This window comes from Alosa pseudoharengus, unplaced genomic scaffold (assembly GCF_046254945.1).
Source record: "Alosa pseudoharengus isolate Yale_2024_CS ecotype anadromous, Long Island Sound unplaced genomic scaffold, YU_APseudo_1.1 YU_APseudo_1.1_scf_20, whole genome shotgun sequence".
Taxonomy (NCBI): domain Eukaryota; kingdom Metazoa; phylum Chordata; class Actinopteri; order Clupeiformes; family Clupeidae; genus Alosa; species Alosa pseudoharengus.
In genome coordinates this window covers 11,916,908-11,939,160 of record NW_027468664.1, presented here as the reverse complement: position 1 = coordinate 11,939,160, position 22,253 = coordinate 11,916,908, and the positions used below count along the sequence as shown (strand labels likewise).

At 41.2% G+C, this 22,253-nt stretch overlaps 3 protein-coding genes, 1 long non-coding RNA gene and 1 other non-coding gene across 6 annotated transcripts in view; 1 reads left to right on the top strand and 4 right to left on the bottom strand.

Annotated features, from left to right (window-relative positions):
- The window catches only part of kiaa0930, a 67,239-nt gene that overhangs the window by 38,379 nt on the left and 6,607 nt on the right, over nt 1–22,253 (top strand). The window lies entirely within an intron of this gene.
- On the bottom strand, nt 654–8,811 carry LOC143136791 (microfibril-associated glycoprotein 4-like). The gene is made up of 6 exons (XM_076297466.1): nt 8,685–8,811; nt 5,503–5,675; nt 1,993–2,184; nt 1,657–1,753; nt 1,380–1,562; nt 654–955 (listed from the first exon to the last, which is right to left on the bottom strand). The coding sequence occupies exons 1-6, from the start codon at nt 8,809–8,811 to the stop codon at nt 654–656; spliced, it is 1,074 nt and encodes a 357-aa protein (XP_076153581.1).
- On the bottom strand, nt 4,494–4,566 carry trnar-acg (transfer RNA arginine (anticodon ACG)). Its single transcript has one exon. It is a non-coding gene; the product is annotated as a tRNA-Arg (tRNA).
- Nucleotides 5,401–16,248, bottom strand: LOC143136790 (microfibril-associated glycoprotein 4-like). Its single transcript, XM_076297465.1, has 5 exons — nt 16,243–16,248; nt 15,753–15,941; nt 15,383–15,479; nt 8,685–8,867; nt 5,401–5,675 (listed from the first exon to the last, which is right to left on the bottom strand). The coding sequence occupies exons 1-5, from the start codon at nt 16,246–16,248 to the stop codon at nt 5,401–5,403; spliced, it is 750 nt and encodes a 249-aa protein (XP_076153580.1).
- On the bottom strand, nt 12,272–14,154 carry LOC143136093 (uncharacterized). Its single transcript, XR_012989265.1, has 4 exons — nt 13,648–14,154; nt 12,915–13,015; nt 12,721–12,775; nt 12,272–12,419 (listed from the first exon to the last, which is right to left on the bottom strand). It is a non-coding gene; the product is annotated as an uncharacterized LOC143136093 (long non-coding RNA).

Here is a 22,253-nt window from a genome sequence, read left to right as displayed (position 1 = left end):
AATAGAAATATATATTTTTCATATCATGCAATAGAAAATTATGTAAGATGAGGCCTAGTTGTAAAAAAAGGGTCTGTTGTCTTGAGATTCTTCAGTGATTTTTTTTTCTGAATGTTTTCAAGGTAGAAAAGTTGCTTTAAAGAATTGCGTAGTGGTCTTTTTCCACAATAACTTCTTGTGTTTTCCTGTCTGGAGAATAGCCAATAAGGGATGACTCGGTACAGAAGTAGATTTATATTATTTTGTTTATTCTTGATTTAAACAGATAAATAGACATGATCATCAATGTCATTTAAACTGCAATTTGACAGCAGTGATATTTGAGGTTTAACACTTTGGTGAGCAACAGTTCTACGGATATATTGACTCTAGGTAGACTGATTTTTAGAGGTAGAGGGATATGAGGTAGATATTTCATGTCTTGAGGGTCACTGTCTGCTTACTATCACAGAAATAGCTTTCTTTCGTCCCCTACTGACACTGTAGGCAAAGGCACTCATAAGAAAATATTGACACAAATTACAGCTCAACATTTCCTTTCATAACCCTTTCATGCAGTATCACAGCTCTGTGTTAAAGCATTAGTTATCCATAACAGAGGAATATGAACATATCCAAGAGCTTATAAGTTGGGGTCAGTCGAGGAGCTGGAACTACAGAGGGAATGGGGCAGAGAAGTCAGTCGCTTCTTCACGGACCTCCGTGCTGGTAGAAGGGGCGGGTCTCATCATCATGGTGATGGACTTCAGAGAGTAGTTTTTCTTCTTCCACGTGTACCAGCGGCAGCTGTTGGCGTGGCTCTGTCCCCACATGTAGATGCCGTTCAAGTTGGCGTCCCCGCAGCTGCCATACCAGAAGCCGCCCTCAAACTTCTGGGCACAGTTTCCCCATTTGGGGTCGTTGTCCTTATCGAAGGTGGTGAACTTCTGCTTGTTGTGCGTCTTCATGGCGTCCCCTAAAGATAAAAAGTGATTATAAGAGATTGTGGAGGACATCCACATTGCATTGCATTTAAGGCCTTGTCAATCTACATTTACAAGGATCAGGTCAATCACACAGCATGTTTGCATGTTAATCCCTTATATATTAATAGTAATGTTGCATATTAATGGTGCTGTCCTCAATCCTTGTGAAACATTTGTTGATTGACTGCAGATAGTTTAACTCAACAACCATTCAAATACATACACCCCTGTGAAAAAAATTACAAAATGTTTGTTGTTGAAAAAAGTAATTTGACCAAAAGGATATTGGATTATAATCAAGGATTGCACCCTCAAAAGCCTCTGATTCTGTAGCTCGTTTTAGATGCAAAATCCTTAGTACTGTATTTCTGGAATCCCCAACTATGTCCTGCCATATTAAGGGGAATCACTCACCAGCTCCTCCGTTAACAAATCCATCAACGAATAGCTTGAACCCATCAGGTTCCGCGTTGACCACTCCAGGGGAGACGGCAAAGGATTTGTAATGAGCGTAGACTTTGTTCCCCTCAAAGTCCTCCAGATCCACCCTCAGCTCATGAGTCTGGTTCACTGTGAGGAGCTGGATAAACTCCAGTCCTGGTCAAGAAAGACAAAATGATCGGTTGGTCAACCTCAACCACCAATGAATGACACGTGGCAAAATCTTTGAATTATCAGCAAGCTCAATTACCCAGCCAGTACTCTCCCATTGCATGGCCAAACCCAGCCCGGTATGCATTCCAGCCCTGGTAGAAGTTCACTGTGCCATCCATCCTCCTCTGGAAGACCTAGGGGGACAGGACTTACCAGTCAGCCAGTGATCGTTTGAAATCGCCTCTAGCAAATTATTGTTCAGTAGTAGTAATTTACAGGTATAGACTAGACGTTTGTCGAGAGCATTGAAATGAACGTTGATGAAGATGAAGCTGTTACTGATCGTAGCTTTTACAAGTTACACTGCTGGTGTGTATTGCACACAGTAAAGCAGACACTGTAATGTGATGAAATGTGTGATGTGAATGCTCACGGTCCACTTTCCACCATCCGTGTCCATGTCACAGTACGCATAGCAAGGGAGGACGGGGCCTGCAGGGTAGATCCTGTACACCCCAGATTGCTTGGAGCCCATGTCGTACAGTTCAGCACAGTCCCGGGGGAGTTGCTTGCCATGAAGGGACTGAAGGCCCACACAGAGCAGCACAACCAAGATCTCTAGAGCCTAGAGCCAGAATGCACAGCAGCACATATAACAGACATGCATTTTTAAAAGAGTATAGGCTTTCGTATATAAACATCTCGGAGTCTTCAAGGCATACAGTAAAATGACTGAATCCTAGAATATCTATGACACCCTGTGCAAACATTAAAAAAAATCACATTATGATGCTGATATATCTATGCATATATATACCGTATGAACATTTTTTATTGATTTTTCTGATAATATGTACAGTGAATTTGGCAAAGATGCAACCCAAATAACAATTGGTTGGTATTATTTGGAAAAACACTTACCCTCATCCTTGCCTACTTTCCTCAATACCCTCTGCTGTAGACGAAGACCCTCTAGACTATGAGGGCCATATATATTGCCAGAACCACAACTGATTTGTATACAGTATGGTGAGGTGAAGGGTGGGTATGATGCACCTGTATTTGTGTGCAGAGGATGTTTACTTTTGATACCATATCAGATACTTCAGGTCAGTTTTAGCTTTTTCTAAATGTTCCTTGTTTGCTATATGTCTGCATGGGAAGAAGTGAACACACGCCACCTGAATGCACAGCAGGTAGATGTGGAATTTGGATATACTGATTAGTATTGGTTTAATGATAAATAATTGTTATTTACATTCACCAGAGTTATGTGTATTCTTACATTCTCACTAAGAATATAATTTAGGATCCCAGTATTTTGAAATGAAAATTTAGTTGTTGTGCCTCTGAGGTTTCAATTAAAAAAAAAAGTTTGTTTCTGTCAGTGTAATACTTAATGTAGAAGTAAGAACTGTAGAAGTTTCCCATGTATGTCATTTTGGTCAATAATTAGACTGTGCATTACACATTATTATTGACCATGATAAAATACAGAACCATTTCGCCTAATTTTTTCATTGTTTTTTTTAAATTTGGTTTGTTTGGTTTTAATTTGGACTGGGGGGTGGAAGAAGGAGGGTATATGACATAATCATGAGGACTGTAAGAACAGTACTAAAATACTGGTAGTAGTGGCCTTGGGAATTACCTTTACTGAGACAGGAAACTGATCAGAGGTCAAAGCTCCTTACACCTGCGTGCAAATGACTGCATTATGAGAGAAGGAAACAGCATGCATAAACAGACTACAGATGGCATCTTGGTAAACACTATTCAAACACAAATGTTTAGATAAGTCAAAGGCCCTCACTGATTAGCCTACAACAAGCAGTATGCACAAACAGACCGCTGATGGCTTTTTAGCAAGCACAATTCAAGCACAGTAGAAAGTTGAAGACTACAGATAAACATCAGAAGACTACATCCATTATAGGCTCTGAAAGCTTATAGTCTAATGATTAAGACAACATGATCGGTGGAATCAAAGATTCTCAGGTTGAGTGATCACATACTTTATATCTGGTTACAGAGGCTGAGATGTGTGTTGTCATCACTGTGCTGCTGTGAAGTGCAGTAAACTGTTTTCTTCAGATATGTAGATATAAATTAGGGGTGGTCTAGATAAGTGTTTCTCAAACTTTTTCAGACTAATGACCACCAACAAAATGTATGGACCACCTAACTCCCTAAATATCACAGAAAAAAACAAAAACAAACAACAGGCCTACTTCAACAGTATATTACGCAGTGCTCCCTGAACCTGACCATTTTTTATCAAGTCTGCACCTTAAGGTTTCATTTGACCATTTAATGCTAGCTATGTTACCCGTAAGCTAATCGTACTCCACATTCTCTTTCAAAGGTCACACAGATCATTTTTGATGTAAATTGAAAGAGTAAACTGGAATTGCTAGATAGTAGGCAGTGTCACAAAACTGCCGGCTAATACTGTTTAAATTTACATACAACTTGGTTTGATATTACAAAAAAAAAAACCTCATCAATGTCAGTGAGTGTGACTCACAAGTTTTTGATTGGTAGTCAAGCATCGGTAGTCTAGGAAACACTGATATAAAACATATTTGACCACATCTGCTCACAGACCACTAGGGATAAGTATAAGTAAGTAAGTATAAGTATATATACTCTTTTGATCCCGTGAAGGAAATTTGGTCTCTGCATTTATCCCAATCCGTGAATTAGTGAAACACACTCAGCACACAGTGAACACACAGTGAGGTGAAGCACACACTAATCCCGGCGCAGTGAGCTGCCTGCAACAACAGCGGCGCTCGGGGAGCAGTGAGGGGTTAGGTGCCTTGCTCAAGGGCACTTCAGCCATGCCTACTGGTCGGGGTTAGAACCGGCAACCCTCCGGTTACAAGTCTGAAGCGCTAACCAGTAGGCCACGGCTGCCCCTAAAGTTGCCGCCGAGCCAGCCAGGAGTCGAACCTAGAATCTTCTGATCCGTAGTCAGACGCGTTATCCATTGCGCCACTGGCCCTGACTATAGCTTGCCGATCACACTTTGAGAAACACTGGTCTTTTGATGAAGAAATGTGACTAATACCTGAACTCTTCAATTGTGCATGTAACATGCAGAATCCTACTTCCTGAAGTATAGCATGGCGGATTGCAGCAGACTAAGAGGAAGAGGGGGCTTATGAGTCACTCCAGAGTTAGTGTCTGCACAGAGAAAACTTCATGTTTTCAGGGCTTGTTGGAATGTTGCATAACGTTTGCCCTTTCCAGCAGTCTGGTCCCTGAGTTAAATGTCTCTCCTTGTGGTTCATTGTGAAGGTGTGAATTAAATGTCAGGTCTTAAAGCCAGTTCAGTCAATTTTTTTTTATTTCCTGTTAAATGTGACATTTGAGCAGCACTGAGAAGCATTTATTTTGAAATTGTCATTTCAACACATTATGACTTTAACTGAATGTCAAACTGTTGTGGTGATAGAGTGACATGGTGATGGACAGTTTTTATTTTGAAATCTGATGTGTCATGAGTCAGTATTTCCAGTTGAAGAGCCCTTTGCTATAAGAGTGGCCGAATCTTGTCTAAAACATCACATGGCAGATGCAATATCCTGTCATAAGTCATCCTGATGTTCAATAAGCAATACCATAACAGTGTCATCTTACCATCATAACTAATTATGATTACAGGTCTATGACTTCTGGAAGCTACTGTAGCCAATATCACATACATGAGTTTGCATTGCTTCAACATTTCAAAAGTCTTGACTGATTGTCAGGACAACTTCTGATAGATAACATCTGTTTCACATGTTTATGACATACTTATGTCTTACAAGGCTTCAGATAAAGCTAAACTTCCTTAAGACTGCCAGTTGTCTGGGTTGTTGGTGACTGATGAGGGTCTGATCTTCATTGAGATGGACTTGAGAGACTTTTCCCGTCTAAAGCCATGCCAGTGTACGCTGTGTGGATTGCTCTGCCCCCACATGTAGACGCCGTTGATGTTGACGTTTGTGCACGACCGGTGCCAGAAGGCTCCCTCATGCTTCTCAACACAATTGCCAAAGTATGAGGTGTCTTGGTCGCGGTCAAACGTGCTGAACTTGTGTCCATTGCTGTAGGTCAGGGAGTCACCTGTGGATACAAAAGGTGTTTGTCTCACTGGCACTGTTTTTGTCTAGTTATGAATATACTGAATTACAACTTGTTTCGGTAACACTTTATTTGAAGGGGTCTACACAAGGGTGACATATAACCGTCATAAGAATGTCATGACACATGTCATGCACATTACTGACATAGTATTGATGTTTATGACTGTTGTCATTAAGTGTCATTCGGTTTTTGGAATGTCAAGTTGACATTGTTTGGGTGTCATCATTATAACATCTTGACATTAGGGAAGATGACATTATTTGAGGGTGTCTCTGTCATGACAACTTGACATTAGCCAAGAAAATGTAAACCGTTGTCATGACAACTTGACATTAGCCAATTAAGAAATGCAAAATTGAAGTGGTGGGCCGGAATAATTCATTGACATGACACCATTATAATTGTGTCATGAATACTTACCTTGGCATGATATTGTCATGACAACTTGACATATAACTGTGTTTGGCCTGACTTATCTTCTAGGTTTATGAAGTGATGAGCCTGAACAATTGGCTGTCATGACACCATTATACATTAGATATACTCAACATATTGAAGGTGCATTGCAGATGTAACCCACTCGGAAATAGCCTACTAATAGGATTACATTATTCTAGTTTAATATCTAATTTCTTGATTACTTTTAGTTATGTTTTCCCTGCACACTGTATTTGTCCAGTAGGTGGCAGTGGTGGCGCTGCATAGAGGGGAAACTGCTACACTGATTCTTAGAGAAGAAGACAGAAATCGCAAACAGCAGAAGGACAGCAGAATGATAGTGAGCTGAAGCCATATTTAGATTTTCCACACTGAGAAGAAAAGTTAAAAATAACATTGAAGAGCTAGTTAAAAGGGGTTTTCCCACCAAACCTACTTCTAAGGAAGGAATGACAGCAAAGGGTCGAGTTTACTTACTTGTATGAGTTTTCTCCGGTGAGTGGTTTACACATGTTCCTCATTTATGTTAGTAGCAGACATGGCGTGATAGATGTGTTCAATGAGTTAAGCACATAAAAGTTTTATTTAGCTGTAACTCAGTTGTTTAATGTATTGTGTGGAAATGTATTGATGGTACTGCATAAGCTAAAAACCAATCGGAGTTGAACATGAGTTGATTTGATGTGCTATTTCATGCTATGTTGAAGCAATGTTAACGTGATATGCTAGTGCTGAAGTTTCATGTAGGCTATGTAGTGAATGTATAGATTAAAAATAAGAATAAGCTACCACAGTTCATGAATATGAGTTATATTTCCAGATCTGCTAAAATGTATCGAGAGAGTAATTGAATTGAATTGTTGCCCTGCTATGCAGGTTGTTTTTTTTTGTTTGGATGCATGATTTGAGAGTGTTCCATTGGACAAATTCGCCATTGGACACGGGAGGCAGAAGAGCAGAGGGCACGAGTGATCATCTTGCCTGCGACATGAACTGCTTCTACTCAATATTTCTTCATTTCATCGTAGCCTACAGATAAGCGCGAGATCACTTAAAAAAAAAACATACTACCCAGGTAGATGGACTTTGGTTTATTATTTTGGGGTTATTTTATCAGAGCTCTGAGGTCATTTTACTTTATATTTTTCTCAACTTGTGTGAAAAGGTTGAAAACTAAGAGAAATACTGATTTTCACAACTAAAAGGACAGAAAAGAGAAACAAGGTCATACTGTTTGATATTTGATGTTTAATAAATGCGGGCTATATGTTCTGGGTAAACTATTTTGGTACTTTCATTTGTCTACTCCTCTTGTGAAAAGTTCCTTAGAAAGGCAGCACTTCACTCTACATTAAAATAAGTGCCCCTTACACAGACAAATATGGCGTCTCAGGGGGAATCGAACCCCTCAGTCCCTCAAAACACACCTTAAAATGATTGAATAGTACTACTGGTTAGGAATCCGTCATCGTATGACAATGGTGTGTTGGGTAGACTCGTGCATGATTTGAAAAAGCTGCAGAAATGATGGCAATGAAATGGTGCTTAAAGACTAGTATGTGAATAGTTGAATGCATGTTCCACATGGACAGTTAGGTTAGCTGGCATGGTAACATGTCCTTGTATTATGGTTTTGCAAAATGCATTGCTGAAATAAACTCTTAAGTCATGACTGAGTATGGTATTTGTTGACTCAATGTTCCAGAAATGTAAAATGTACAGAAATAGGACCTACATGATAGTGTAATGACACTTAATGACATGTTCAGGAAACATCTCAGATGGTTCACTGTACTTTAGGTCAAAGGTAAGTATTCATGACACTGTCAGGAAACTATTTTGGTGTGTAATAGTTATTTGTGACAGCTTAATGACAAGTCAAAACTGTACCACTGTAGTTGAGGTCAAGAAAAGTATTCATGACCAATTTATAATGTCGTCATGACAGCCAATTGTTCAGGCCCATCACTTCACAAACCTAGAAGATAAGTCAGGCCAAACACAGTTATATGTCAAGTTGTCATGACAATATCATGCCAAACACCTTGCATTTCTTTCTTGGCTATGTCAAATTGTCATGACAATATTGTAAACGGGTTACATTTTCTTGGCTAATGTCAAGTTGTCATGACAAAGACCCGTCAAATAATGTCATCTTGGCTAATGTCAAGTTGTCATAATGATGACACCCAAACAATGTCAACTTGACATTCCAAAAACCGAATGACACATTATGACAACAGTCATAAACATCAATAATGTGTCATTAATGTACATGACATGTGTCATGTCATTGTTATGACGGTTACATGTCACCCTTATGTAGACACCTTCAAATAAAGTGTTACCCTTGTTTCTTTACTAATTGTGCATTGCATTTAATATGAGATATCCAGAACTCCATTAGAAATACATGATTTTGTTGAAATTAAAATATAGACCATGTCATCTTGACATTTTTCGTCCTCCACATTTGGATCAAGTCCGTTAATGATTCCTAACGCTAGAAAACAGCTTACTAACATAAAATTCTTGTAAGTTAACCTTTACCTGCTCCGCCATTTTGGAAGCCGCTGACAAACAGTCTGTATCCATCTTCCTCTCCGTTCTCCACCCCCGGGGAGATGGCGAAGGAGGAGTACTGGGCGTAGGCTGTCTTCCCGTCAAAGTCCTCCATGTCCACCCTCAGTTCGTAGGTCTCATTCTTCGTGAGGAGATGTAGAGTCTCCAAACCTTACATGAAAAAGGTTGAAGTCTGGTCAAAATTAATTGTGTGTGCTTTTATTGTTGTGTCTGGACCGCTACTGTTGATTATTATGACCGCCGCTAGCGAAGCGGTCATATAGGGATTGTCAAAGTTTTTTTTTTTTTTTTTTCCCCCGTCATCTACTTCCTGAATTTTTGGTCAACGATACCCGGGACACCGAACCACCGGGGCACATGAAATTTGGTGGGTATGTAGCCCCACTAGACTTTTACGGAAAAATTTCGCTTCGTCCCCGGGGGCCACTCCACCCCCGTGCTGGGCCCCCCGAACCGCAAAAAAAGCAGTTTTTCTTAAATAACTACCTGAACCGTGGCACTGAGGATGAAGAATCTTTTATGGTATGTTGGTCTCAAGGGCCCACATCAACCTGGCCCATAATCACTCATTTGTGATTTGCACCCCCCCGGTAAAAAATGAAAATGCAATATTATTCTGCTTTAATCGCCCCTATCTTCAGTTAAGATGTTCAGAACTGCACCAAATTTTATGTGTATGATTGACCTGGCATTATCTGGGGGTATGCCAAGTTTCGTAGAATTTCATCCATGGGGGGGGGTCTAAAAAAAATTAGTTTATGTGTACATTTAGTGACTGTACACTCATTGGCCTGTAGATGGCGGTGCACACATATACACATGCACACACACACAGGCCCCCACATACTATCGGTATTAGAACGGCCGATACATAATTACAAATTCAGTAGGATTAAAAGAAAGCCATAATAAATATTCATCACCATCATCATGGCTGCATTTCCAGTATTGGCGATAAGTAGTCGTTTGTCCACTAGATGGCGCATCGTTGCAGTGAGACGTAATTTTGTTGGAAGTTAAAAGTGGGTTGAAAAAAACAATGGACGCTTCCTACAAGGACTGTAATTTACCGCAGAGAACGTCTAATAAGGATAGGACGATGTTCACATGAAATGTAATTCCCATTTCTTCTTGAAGCCGACATAAATCTGAGGATGTTTATCGGACATGCTTGGTTTTTACTGCAGGTACATTAATCTTATAATATCAATAAGGACCTAGGTAATGTTACCGTTAGCGTTGGTTGAGTGATGGAGGCCAATTTGATTGATTGCATTTGTAGAAAACTAGAAATGCGGATATACCAAGCAAATTGATAGCAGCACTGTAATTGTATCTTTCGACTGTCATTTGTTGCACGTGCTACAAAAATCATTCTGTGCAATGGAAGATTTACCAACGTTACTGATACAGTTTTGCCTATACATGCGTGAGACTAAGACGCCTGTTTATTTCGTTTTAAGTGCGTGCAGGGTGTGTGAGAGGGGAATCGATGTGCTTTGATTCCAGCTTGGTAGTTGTAGTCTGTGAAATTAAAAAGCACGTGTGTGTGAAGTATCCAAACAATGACACCATCATTTCATTATGGTTGCTTTAGCAACACACTTTAAGCTACTGTGTAGTGGGTCCCATTTAGAAGTGGCTACTTCATTCGCGCTTTCCTTAACTCATGGAGCTGCATGAATTTTATTACAACTTTTCGCCACAATATGGAAGTTTAAAGCTACCTTGTGTAAGAACTTCTCCCATCTAGCGGTGAAATTCTATATGACAACCAACTGAATATTACTTTCTAGCCCCTCCCATTCCGAGCGCATTTTAACTCCTACGGTGGCCGTTTCATGCCAAGGTAACATGGCTTCCAGTATTAGGCCTACGACTTCGTCCAGTGTTCCTTCCAGTGATGAGGTTACTTTAGAAAACAATTACACATTGCATTTAGTTATATAGCCAGTAAACATGTTGGTTATGACCTCTATGTAAAGTGAATAATAGTTTTACGTTTTCGTTATTTTGGTAGGCTACTATTTCATTGCTAGCATCAGCTATCAGGTTCCCAAACGAATGCATGCTTATGTTAGTACAGTATCAGTGCTATCGTTATTCTGTATGTGCGAGATTAATAGTGTAAAGGCCATGTTTACAGCGTAGCCTACTATGAGCAGAGTCAGAGATCAGTCGATGCAACGGAGGTGCGAGGGAAAGGTAAAGAAAAGCCAAGAGCCGGTGGCAGAGGATCGGTGAGACCTCCTAGGCAAAGAAAAAGTAAGACTCTCCAAAGATGACGAGGAGAGAGTGGAAGAACTTCAAAGACAAAGGAGAGAAGCAACGGAGGTTTGTGTTTTTAATATTTCTCTGAACAGTAGGCCTATCAATGTCAATGACACCGAAATTAGCTCGGAAGCTGCACCAGGCACGTTCGTTTGCGTTGCGTATGCTTCCACTAGGCTAGTTGCTACACCAGAAAAGAAATAGACCATTCTTCTAAAATTGATTTTACACGTTGTGAACGGAACGCTTCAGTTACGCGCTTGGTGTAGCTTCCCTGCCTGTTTGTATCTCCATTGTTTATATGTAGCAATTTCTAGCTGTTGCCAGTCAACTGCATGATGAGGTGTCTGCCAGTGAAATCACGACACATATGATTACGTTATGGTCTATAGAAAATGTTACACAACATCTCCACCTTTTCATTGTCCATACACATAGTATTCTTCATCATTTTGTGTGAACACTTGAAAAATGACAGAGTACTACTACTATTCTGCTAACAATCTAACTTTGCTACCTAAACAAGCCTATCTGATCTTATTTATTGTCTTATTTCTTCAGAGACTTGTGGATGGAATGAGCCTGCAAGAGCACAGGAACCTCACCACACAGTTGCTAGTGAGGCAGCCAGGTCTGGTGTTTGTTGCATCAGTGCAGACATGTCGTTCCCCCACCTGTGCCAGGGATGCCTTGGTGTACTTGTACACACTGCAGAGACATGCCAACCGATCGGGAGAGAGAATGCTGTGGACAAAACCCTGCCACCTGTGTGAGCCTTCTGCCTCACTTCACACAGTAGCCTACTGCCTAGTCTAGATGAAGGTTTTCTCCAGATTCACAGGCAGTACATCACAGACATCACAGCATTAGGCCATGTAAGAGAGCCAGGTGATGACAATAGAGTTCAGATATGCTACCTACAGACATTTCATTTTCTGGCAGCATGGGTCTCTAGGACAGGGTAATAGAAGAGTGATCCCAAGCTGTGTGTGTAGGATAAGGGATAAATTCCCTGACCCTCAGGGACATCTCTGGAATGTTCCTATAATGTTGTAATGTTGTGTTATTGTAAATAGTTTTGTATTAGTGTTCTGCCTGTTCCTTTTAAAACTGTATTTAATTTATTTTACACCGGTACATCGTTATATTTTGCTTTCATGAAAATAAACTTTTAGAATTGATAAGAGACTGTTCATGCTGTACCTCTTATACATTACATCCACAAACCTATAATTAAAAAAGGAGCTGTGGTAAATTACCATTTTGAAACACCAAATGACAGTAACATGGTCAACAATGTTATTTGCAATATATTTATTTACAGAAATTAACAAATTATGGTATTTACACATGAACCCTTCCTTTTTGTATGGTGCCTTTGAAGCAACATGGACCATCATTCTAAATGTGCAGTCTCCTGGAAAGCTGATCCTGTGGAAGACATGCAGTGTTGTTAGACATACACACCATTTTATATAGTTCAACATATTGTTACTAATCTGTATAGTGCTATTTTGCCTAGACTGAGTTACAGGCAAGGTTACATAAGGAACAATGAAGGCATGCATGTGCATCACATAACAAGACCATTGAATTTCGTCCACATCCTCCACGATGCTCATGTCATGTAGGCTTTGTAAAAAATATATATAAATGCTTATATCATGAAAATATACAATAGAGAATGTCATGTAGGGTTAGGGTATAGACATTATGAGCATTGATGGGTTACCTCTGTTCAAGGTTCTCAATTTCAGGGGCTTCTGCAATTGCGCCAAGATGCTCATCTGAAATGAATAAGCAGAGCGTTTCACAACATATGACAGTACATAAAATGGTAAACACCAAGTTATTAAAAATATACTTTCAGTTATTATCAAACAACAATCACATAGAATCAACAATTGTTTTCATGCCGTGACTGACCTGTCTGTCCCATTAGAAATGCTGGACACTTCTGGAGTAGTAAATACTAGGGCTTTCCCTTCATTGGTGTTGATGTGACTGCTCCCAGTTCTCTCTCATAGCTGGACAAAAAAGAGCAGTACATGTTAGAATGTCTCACTTAAACCACAAACAAAGTACATTCATTTTATGACCGTGAAGAAACATGTATTTTGGTAGATGCATTGACTAAAGTTCAATCAAAGCAGTTCTGTCCGTATTTTATTGTTCTGCATGATAATGACTTAGACCCTCATTGATCAGTCTCAATGGGCTGGCTGGTCTACCTTGCTCCATTCACAAGTGTAATGGACTAGTCTACCCTTCCCCCATTCTGAGGTGTAGGCTACACTCATATGGTGAAAAACTTTCAGACAATTTAGTAATTAGTAGGCTACGTCTACAATTAATAAGACTACAGGACAGGCCTCAGGATGTGAACGTCACCCTTGGAATTGGCTACCCATTATCAGATTAGGATACATTTAGGCTACAAAGCAAAAGCAATGAAAAATAACTACAATTTACAGTGCCCTTTGCCTGTGATCAGTCATAGCACATTTTTGTTACAACGTAGCCTAGACAATCCTTTTTCATCGACGCGAGGAAAAGTATCCCAGACGTCATTCTAGCGTTATGCTATAGTTAGCCAAGCAACTATAAAACTTCGAATTTACACCATAGACTGTATGTTTACACGAATAGGCCGAATTACCTGTCGAGGAGAAAGCAGGCAACTTCGGCGTCCCTTTTAAAATCCTTGCTCCTCACGAGCTTTCCATCTTAGAAAAGCCACTCCAATATTGACTTTGGTCTGTTGTTTTTCCGGTCGCGTTGTCGTTTTAATTCTCCTTTTCGCTTCCTTGGCGACTCCTTTTCATGTCCTCGAGAATAGGTGTAATCCTCCATCTGCAACAGACTTTCAAATCTGCCGGGCAGTCGCGAGTAGACTAATCAGGCAATGAGTGTTGCCTACAAGCGCGAAAGGCGGAGCTGAATTCCAGGAATGTCCCTCGTTGGCGAATGTATTTCAAAGATGGAGGCGCAACATGGATTCAGCCATTCGCGCGACTCGCGCGTATGTATTTGGAATAGCAGATTCTACACTTACGAGAATACTTTGATTAGTAGGTGGAAATAATTACACATGAATGAGCACATATTTTTGAAAGAACAAATGGGTTTTTGCTAAGAATTAACTCAAAAAAGTACACAATGTAGCTTTAAGTCCGCTTGATACTGTAAGGCGTAAGCCATTGGTTTCCAAAGGAGATTTTATTTGTGTCGCCAGCATAGCCTATTGACAATTTATGTTGTAAATAGGCCTACCTTATAAGCCTACCTGTAGCTCAGGGAAGCTAACAGCTTTCTATTAGGATCTAGTTTGTTAGTTACAGTTTTGTCATAACTCCCTGATGCATTTTTGCATTTAGAATAGCCAGAGCGTGGATATCTCAATCGGAAAATTAAACAATATCGGGTGCCATGGACTAGGCTGGGTGAACCCAGCCTGATCTGCCCGCTATTTATTTTTTGATTTCTTAAAAGATTGAGCTTGGTCTGGTGAAAGCCAGACTAGCCATGGACCTCAGTTACACAATGCAAGGGAACATGAATCAGCCTATATTTGCACGAACAATAACGGACAACAGTTCTTCAACTTTGGCCCGTTAAAATGTGTATGAACAGTCTAGCGACGCATTTCATCAATGCCCATTTGGACATGTCCGTTATTTGCACCACTGGTTACATGTAAAACAGCATTTCGTTTCAGACTACTGTTACTTAATTTGTGCATTAACAATAACGTTTCAGACTACTGTTACTTAATTTGTGCATTGACAATGAAGTATTACATGAACTAAAGATGACTAAAATCTTATGTAGAAGAAGAAACATTCACAAAATATCCATCCATCCAAAAATGACCTTTGTTTTTGATAGCTGTTGAAAACGGCATGGAACTGACAGAGATGTTTTTGTTCATAAACAAACAAACAAATAAATACATAAATAACATTATGCTGATACCTTTTGCTTTTCCCAAATACAATGTAGCCTACAGGTGTAAATGACCTTTCATCAATCAGTTGCAATGGATGAACTGTGATGAACTGCCCTACTTGTGATTGTTTAGAGATTTTAAAGGTTTTATAACAATGCTACATCTTCTTTGGCTATTCTACAATCTATTCAACTTTTCAGCACCAGTAGGCTACTTTCTGTGCAGCCGCACACACACTCAGGCATGCCAAACAAGCATACACAAAAGTTTCAAGAGTGGGGGATGGAGTAAAATATGGAGACAAATTGAAGTGTGATTTATTTTCGCGGAACGGCTGTACAGGACTGAGCGGCGGCCATATTTTGTACCGATATGTGGTACATCTAGTTAGGAGATAGGATATGTGATGCTAATGAAGGTTCTCATCATGACCTTCATTACTCACCAATCCAATATTCTCCAGCAGCATGTCCAAACCCAGTCTTGAACTGGTCCCATCCTCGGTAGAAGTTCACTGATCCGTCCATTCTCCTGTGGATCACCTTTTGATAGTGGAACAAAACTAAATCAGTTTTTCAAATCCGATACTACCACCTGCTGAGTACCCCAAGAACTCTGTAATTTGTGTAATTTGTCTCAAGACTGATTCAGGGTGAGTTTACTGGGAAGGAAAGACAAAAATCACATTCACACCACTTGTTTATGCAGTCTATGAGTAAAACCCGTTTTCTGTCAGGGAGCAACTGCCAAAATGGTGCTTCATTCCAGCAGTATATGGCCAGGCTTCCTATTTCTAGCACATTAGCTTTTCTCACCATCCACTTCCCTCCCTCTGTGTCCATGTCGCAGTACACATACTGCGCAGAGTTGGGTCCCGCTGGGTAGATAGTGTACACCCCGCTGGCCTGGGGTCCGTTGTTGCAGATGTCGGCACAGTCCACCAAGTTGCTGTGGACAGAGCGGCTTGCTATGACCACCAGCACTGTGAGGAGACTCAGGGAGACCTGTGGTAAAGATGAGAACATACAGAGATACCTGTCATGCCTGTCTGCTTGAGATTTCAAAGGATAAGTTACTTTTAAACATTTGCCATGTTCTGGATTTCTAAGATGTTTGCTTCACAACAGATCGTCTTGGTTTCTTTCTTTCTTTTTTGACAAGGCAGTGCTTCAAATTAGTCTGCGATTTTAAACATGAGCTACAGTATACCCAGAGCTTATGAACTGTCTCAGTTTGAGGCAGTAGTAGTTAAATTGTAAGTGGGAGATGCAGAGAGCCCATCCACCACCTAAGGAGAAGCCTTACCTTCATCATACAGTACTTTTGGCTCAGTACCCAGTGAGGGTCAGAATCTGGCAGAGGACTCCTCTTATACCTTCTAGTCCAGTGGTCTCACACTAGCCCTATCTTGGGTGAGGGATGGTGTGAGATAGCGTGTTGGGAGCGTGCCATCTGTGTGACTGTGTCGGGCAAGTAGTGACATTGCAAGATCAGGTGCAGCCCTGGGACTGGTTTGTTTCCTCTTGTTACTTGAGCTGCTGTCAGACACGTCCTCCGCAGTATATGCAGAGTTTTGTCAAATGGAGGTCCGACCCTTCGGGTGATACAGATATGATGCTAACATGCTGACATTATGCGGTCGTACAATATGTGTGAACGACACCGACGCACATGAATAGAATCCCTGCGTGGTTGAACAGGTTGAACGTGGTTGAACACGCACATGAACACAATCTCTGCATGTTCTTCGCTTGGTTTAGACGCAAGCTCATTTACATAATGTCCGCCAGAAATACTAGGAGGGGAGTAGTGTAAGAGTTCGGAATTCCAAATAGCCGGTTATGTTGTTCAGATATACGGCCCAATCGCTTGACATGCGGACTTACACCTAGGTCTGAAAGCAACTTTGGAAAAAATTCAAAAGCAGGGTGTTGCATACAAAACAAAAGATAGAGCTTTGGCTTGTCATATGAAATGAACAAGCTAACCTTAAATTAAAAGTTACTAACTCTGTTTATTTTGATTTAGTTATTTTATTTTATTTGATGATTTATTGCCTCATTTGTTGCTTCTTCTGTGGTTTGTGAATAGAGTTCTTAGGGTTCTTCAGAGATATCACTTTTCAAAATACGTGCATAAGCTTAGGACGATAGATGAGGTGATCTATGTGAAAGGTCACCACTTCTAAAATGGAGCAAAGTGTGAGAAAATATGCATCTGAGTTTGTTATGCAGCTATTACTCAACGGCAGCAGTTTATATTTAGGCTTTGGTCATGTTTGTAAAGTCGTAAGTAGTTCTGTGGGAGTGACTGAAGAGTTCAGAGAGAGGTGCAGAGCTGATTTTGAAAGTTCCAAGAGTAAAAATGCCCTGCATTGTGTCGCCTACCCCAAATATCCCCAAATCCCGCCACAGTCACACAAGACCCAGTTTAAAAGATATATTATTCTCACACTTGTACACACGTACAGCAAAGTGTATTTTTCTGTTTTAAAGAGTTGTTTTTGTTTGCCCATTATTTTTATTTTTAGTAGTTTGGTAGCATAGGTATTGGAGGAACTCAGCCAAATGAAGTGAAGAAATGCGTGCGTGCGTGCGTGCGTGCGTGTGAACAGCTCACAGGATGCGTCTCTCCTCTGAACACTGCAGTCACCCCACTGACAGCGTCTCAGACAGCTTACAGTTTCACAGTCTCAGCTGCTTTCAAAAATTCTTTCAGTTTCTCTCGTTCTCATTCGCATCGCTCTCTCCCTGTCTTCTCCCACTTTCTCACCTCTCACTCTCTTGTCATGTTTCTTATTCTTGCTACTGTGGATTTAGAGGTAAAGGTATTGGTTTTTGTGGTGGGAAAAAATTAACTCTCAACCTACAGAAAAGAGAGGCCTGTGTAATGCTGTACAAACGGCCACTCAGCATAGAGCCAGTTATGTGCAGACGGCTGTATTGATTTGATTCCTCTCATTGCTCTTTGGACAAAGGACAACTAAGAGCAGGGTGATGTCATTCTCTTCATAAGCAAGCCTGCATTCATCAACTGCTGACACACACACACACACACACACACACACACACAGAAAATACTGTTTCACACTGTCACAATCACATGCACGCACACACACACACACACACACACACACACACACACACACACACACACACACACACAGAGTTTTTTCCTCCTCCTCTTTCTCCACACAAATGCAGTGGGCAGATAGGCTGATTGGTATTGACGGTGTTTGCCACTGAGGCAAGCCCTTGGTTGTTTAGTGTTCTTGCTAGCGGAGCTGTGACTGGCTGCCTCTGATTAAATCACCTGAACAACACACACGCACACACACACACACACAGTGCCAAAATAATGAGAGATGTCCCTCCTCCTCCCCTCCCAACATGCAGACTCACCCGTCGCCTTTTTATCTTTGCTTTTTTTTTAGTCTGCATTAGCATTTATATGAAAAGGGAGAACACAAGGGATGTAAATAGAGTGTTTTCTCTCTCCTCATCCTTCTCTTCTGCTGTCTCTCCCTCTCGCTCATCTCTCTCTCCCTCTCTCTTGCTCTCACTCATCTCTCTCTCTCTCTCCTCATCCTTCTATCCTTTTGTCTCTTCCTCTCACTCATCTCTCACTCTCTCTCCCTCTCTCTCCCTCTCATTTTTCTCTCTCTCCTCATCATTCTCTCTTTCTCTCTCTCTCTCTCTCACTCATTCCCTCACTGTCTTGTGTATCTGCACACAGTGTTCAGAATAATTCTGCATCTTGTAGACTGACAGTAATGAAACTGAAACTCTGTGTTTACTTTGTGCCGCTAGCTCAGTCCAGACTTGTCAATGTAATGAATGGAACAATACACATGACACTATCTCGGATCAATCATAGATGGGAGCTTCACTAGGGCCAGCTTTTACATTCTGAAGTTAGTCACCCTCTGGTTGATGGAGATGAAGTTCTTAGTCTAATCCATTCTTCTTGTGATGTCCTTACAGTTATGAGTGAGTTCCTGTGAAAGGTAGAGGATGCAGGGGAACATCCAAACGGTCTCAGTGATTCTGATGCAAGTGAATGAGCTACTTATGTGCATGAGTGCCCATGAGTGCATCTATACTCTGGGTCTGTTGTGTCCTGGCATTGCTATCCCATAATAATTACACAAATCAAGGAAGGAGCTCCCTCTTCAAAAATGTCTTCAAAAACCGAGTTTCACATTAAAACGTGATTTATTGGCTCACCAGACTATACAGGTAAACTAAAGTGCAAGTGCAAACGTTTCGGGTGACCCGATCCTCAGTCCTCATCCTTTTGCACTGAGGATGGGGTCACCCGAAACGTTTGCACTTGCACTTTAGGAGCCTACGCACTGACAAAGACAATAGCCACTGTCAAAGGCGCAGATCCTCTCTTTGGAAATCACTTATCCCATAATAATTGACACAATTTCCAGTGTCCTGCAGTCCTAGTGACTAAAATGACTTTGAAAGGGAAAGAGATGTGTATGTGAGGAAGATGACATTATTTGTTAAGCTTATATTGTATAATATACTGTATGTGTGTGAAGTTGAAGAAATGCTGAAGAGCACTAGATGGATGAAGTTGAAGTATGAAGTTGTACCGATGAAGTTGTACCTAGATGTCTCCTTTGTCTCCTCTTGCATTTGTATTCATGTGAGGTGGACATTCAGTGCTCTTGTTCATTGGCCTTTTAAAAGGTCAAGTAAAAGTCTCTTGCCACTTACATGGAACAGTTAGTGTTCAAAGAGGTCTCTTATCTCTCTGGGTCTCATTTGACAGGCAACTACCAACAATGAATGTGTCCAAGAGGAATATCTCTATTTTAATTTTAAATTTTTTTAGCATTTTATGTCACGTTGAATAGGGTGAATATTATAATCCTTGTTTAAAGCGCTGTTGGTCTTCTGACATAGTAGATAAGTACCCTCTCCATGTCCCAGCATGCAGTAGCATTTCTATGGCACTCCACTTGAAGCTGTAAGAGGAACCTGCTGGCATTGACATTAAGCCCCTCTCTTCTACCCTCTTCCACCCTTTCAACTCTCTCTCTCTCTCTCTCTCTCTCTCTCTCTGGGTGGTGAAGATGGGCAAGTTGTTTTTGAAATATGAAGTCCTGGGCTGCACTATGATCTATATGTTTTTACATTAATGCTATAATACTTGTGGATGTTATTGTTTTGCAGTTGTTGAAAACCTACGTACTTGGTTAATAAAAGAGTGTTAAGCCTCTATCTCTCTCTCTCTCCTTTCTGCCAGTCTCCTTGTCTGATGATATGTGAGTGAGCTTGTCATGGTGAGGATTTTGGGCTAGTCAGACTGACCGCATCAGACCAACCAAGCGCATCCTGTGATGGGCCTCGGTCTGATACCTGTCAGAGAGGATGTCCAGCTTACATGCCCATTACTCCTCCTCTTCCATCTTTTTCTTCTTTGGCATCTTGGAGGGCAGCCGTGGCCTACTGGTTAGCACTTCAGACCTGTAACCGGAGGGTTGCCGGTTCGAACCCCGACCAGTAGGCACGGCTGAAGTGCCCTTGAGCAAGGCACCTAACCCCTCACTGCTCCTCGAGCGCCGCTGTTGATGCAGGCAGCTCACTGCGCCGGGATTAGTGTGTGCTTCACCTCACTGTGTGCTGTGTGTGTTTCACTAATTCACGGATTGGGATAAATGCAGAGACCAAATTTCCCTTACGGGATCAAAGGAGTATATATACTTATACTTATATCTTCCTCGTTGGCATCTTCTGTGTCTTTGTTTGCCTCTTCATCTTCTTTGTTGTTTTCTTCTCTCACTCTCTTTTGCCCTTTCCCTCTGTTGTTCTCTTGTTCTAATACTCTCTGTTCTTCCTTCGTCCCCTCTCAAACTGATGTCAGACATGATGTGTGTTCACAGTAAGACCCACACTCTTAAAACAAATGTGTGGTCCCTATCTGGACACAGAGATGTGTTTAAAAAAACAACACAAGTTGTGTTATTTTCAACACATATTGTGAAACAAATAAAAAAAAGTAAACAACACAAACTGTGTTGTCCCTATCTGAACACAGAGATGTGTTAAAAGCAATACAAGTTGTGTTGTTTTCAACACATTCGTTTTTTTAAGACTGCATGCTCATATTTCTTTACCACCCTAATGCAGTTTGTACATTTTTGAGAAAAAAGGTGTGATGATCTAAAACTTTATGATAACACCCCTTAGCAGCTGACCGTGTCTCTACTCTGTTTCTGTCAGTGTTGCCCAGCAAACCGCCACCACTCCTGTAAACTCACTTTATGTGCATTGTACAGCATCAGCGTAAGGTCCATCTGACTCGCCGCAGGAGGCTTTAACATCTTAAGCCCGTTGTCACAACACACTGTCATTTCACTGCAGAGTGTCATAACATAATGTTACGCGTTAACAAAAATGTATGTCTCGTGGCAGAGCGAAGCGTGACAAGGGCACTGAGGACAGCTTCATTCTGGCACTGGGTTATGGTGCAAAGTGGCACTACATGATGGGAGTCTACAATAATGTAGCTATATTGATGCTCTGTTATGTCTAGACTTAAATCATTAACTATACAGGTTATTTTATTGCTTGCATTCACACTGGCCCATGTAGTCAACCAAGTTTTACTTACAGGTACTCTCTATAATTGCTTGAAAACCTCAAGGGTTGGGATGTCCGTGCCTTTACTGGCTTTGCAGTTTCACCAGACCGTCTGTACTCACAGTTAATGACCTGAGTTGCACTGGTGGTTGCCTGCTGGGTGTGTTTTTACGGGCTAACTTCTCTACGCTAGCCTGGTTTCCACTGCTGCTGAGCTTCTTCAGGCGTGAGGAGCACGACAGCAGACGAGCTTCTCCACAAAGAGGCTTCAATAATGCATGTAGTCAGTCGGTAGCCTCCAACTGCTCGGACTAGCTGCTGGGGAAGCACGGGCGGGTGGGGTGGGGGTGGGGGGCGGGGGTTGGCATCCATGTGTGTGCTGGGAAGAGTTCAGGGTCCACACTTGACTGAAATTTCCCAAATGCTGTTTGTTCTCTTTTTCGTAAGGTCAACAAGGTTTGGATCGGATGTGTGTTGTTAAATGTATGAATGTATGCGGTTGCCCTAAAGTTGTCATTCATGTCTGAATTTGGTCCGCTTGTGTGCAAGCCTCTATAAACTGGAAGAGTTGGTGACCTAGTTTTATTTTGTTGTTGTGAATCCATGCATGGTTGAGCAGGAAGGGTTTTTTGCCCCGAGGTTTACAGAATAGAATATTCTCAGACACAATCTTAGATGGCAATTGGATTTCCATAGTACTCACACGCAGACACACTC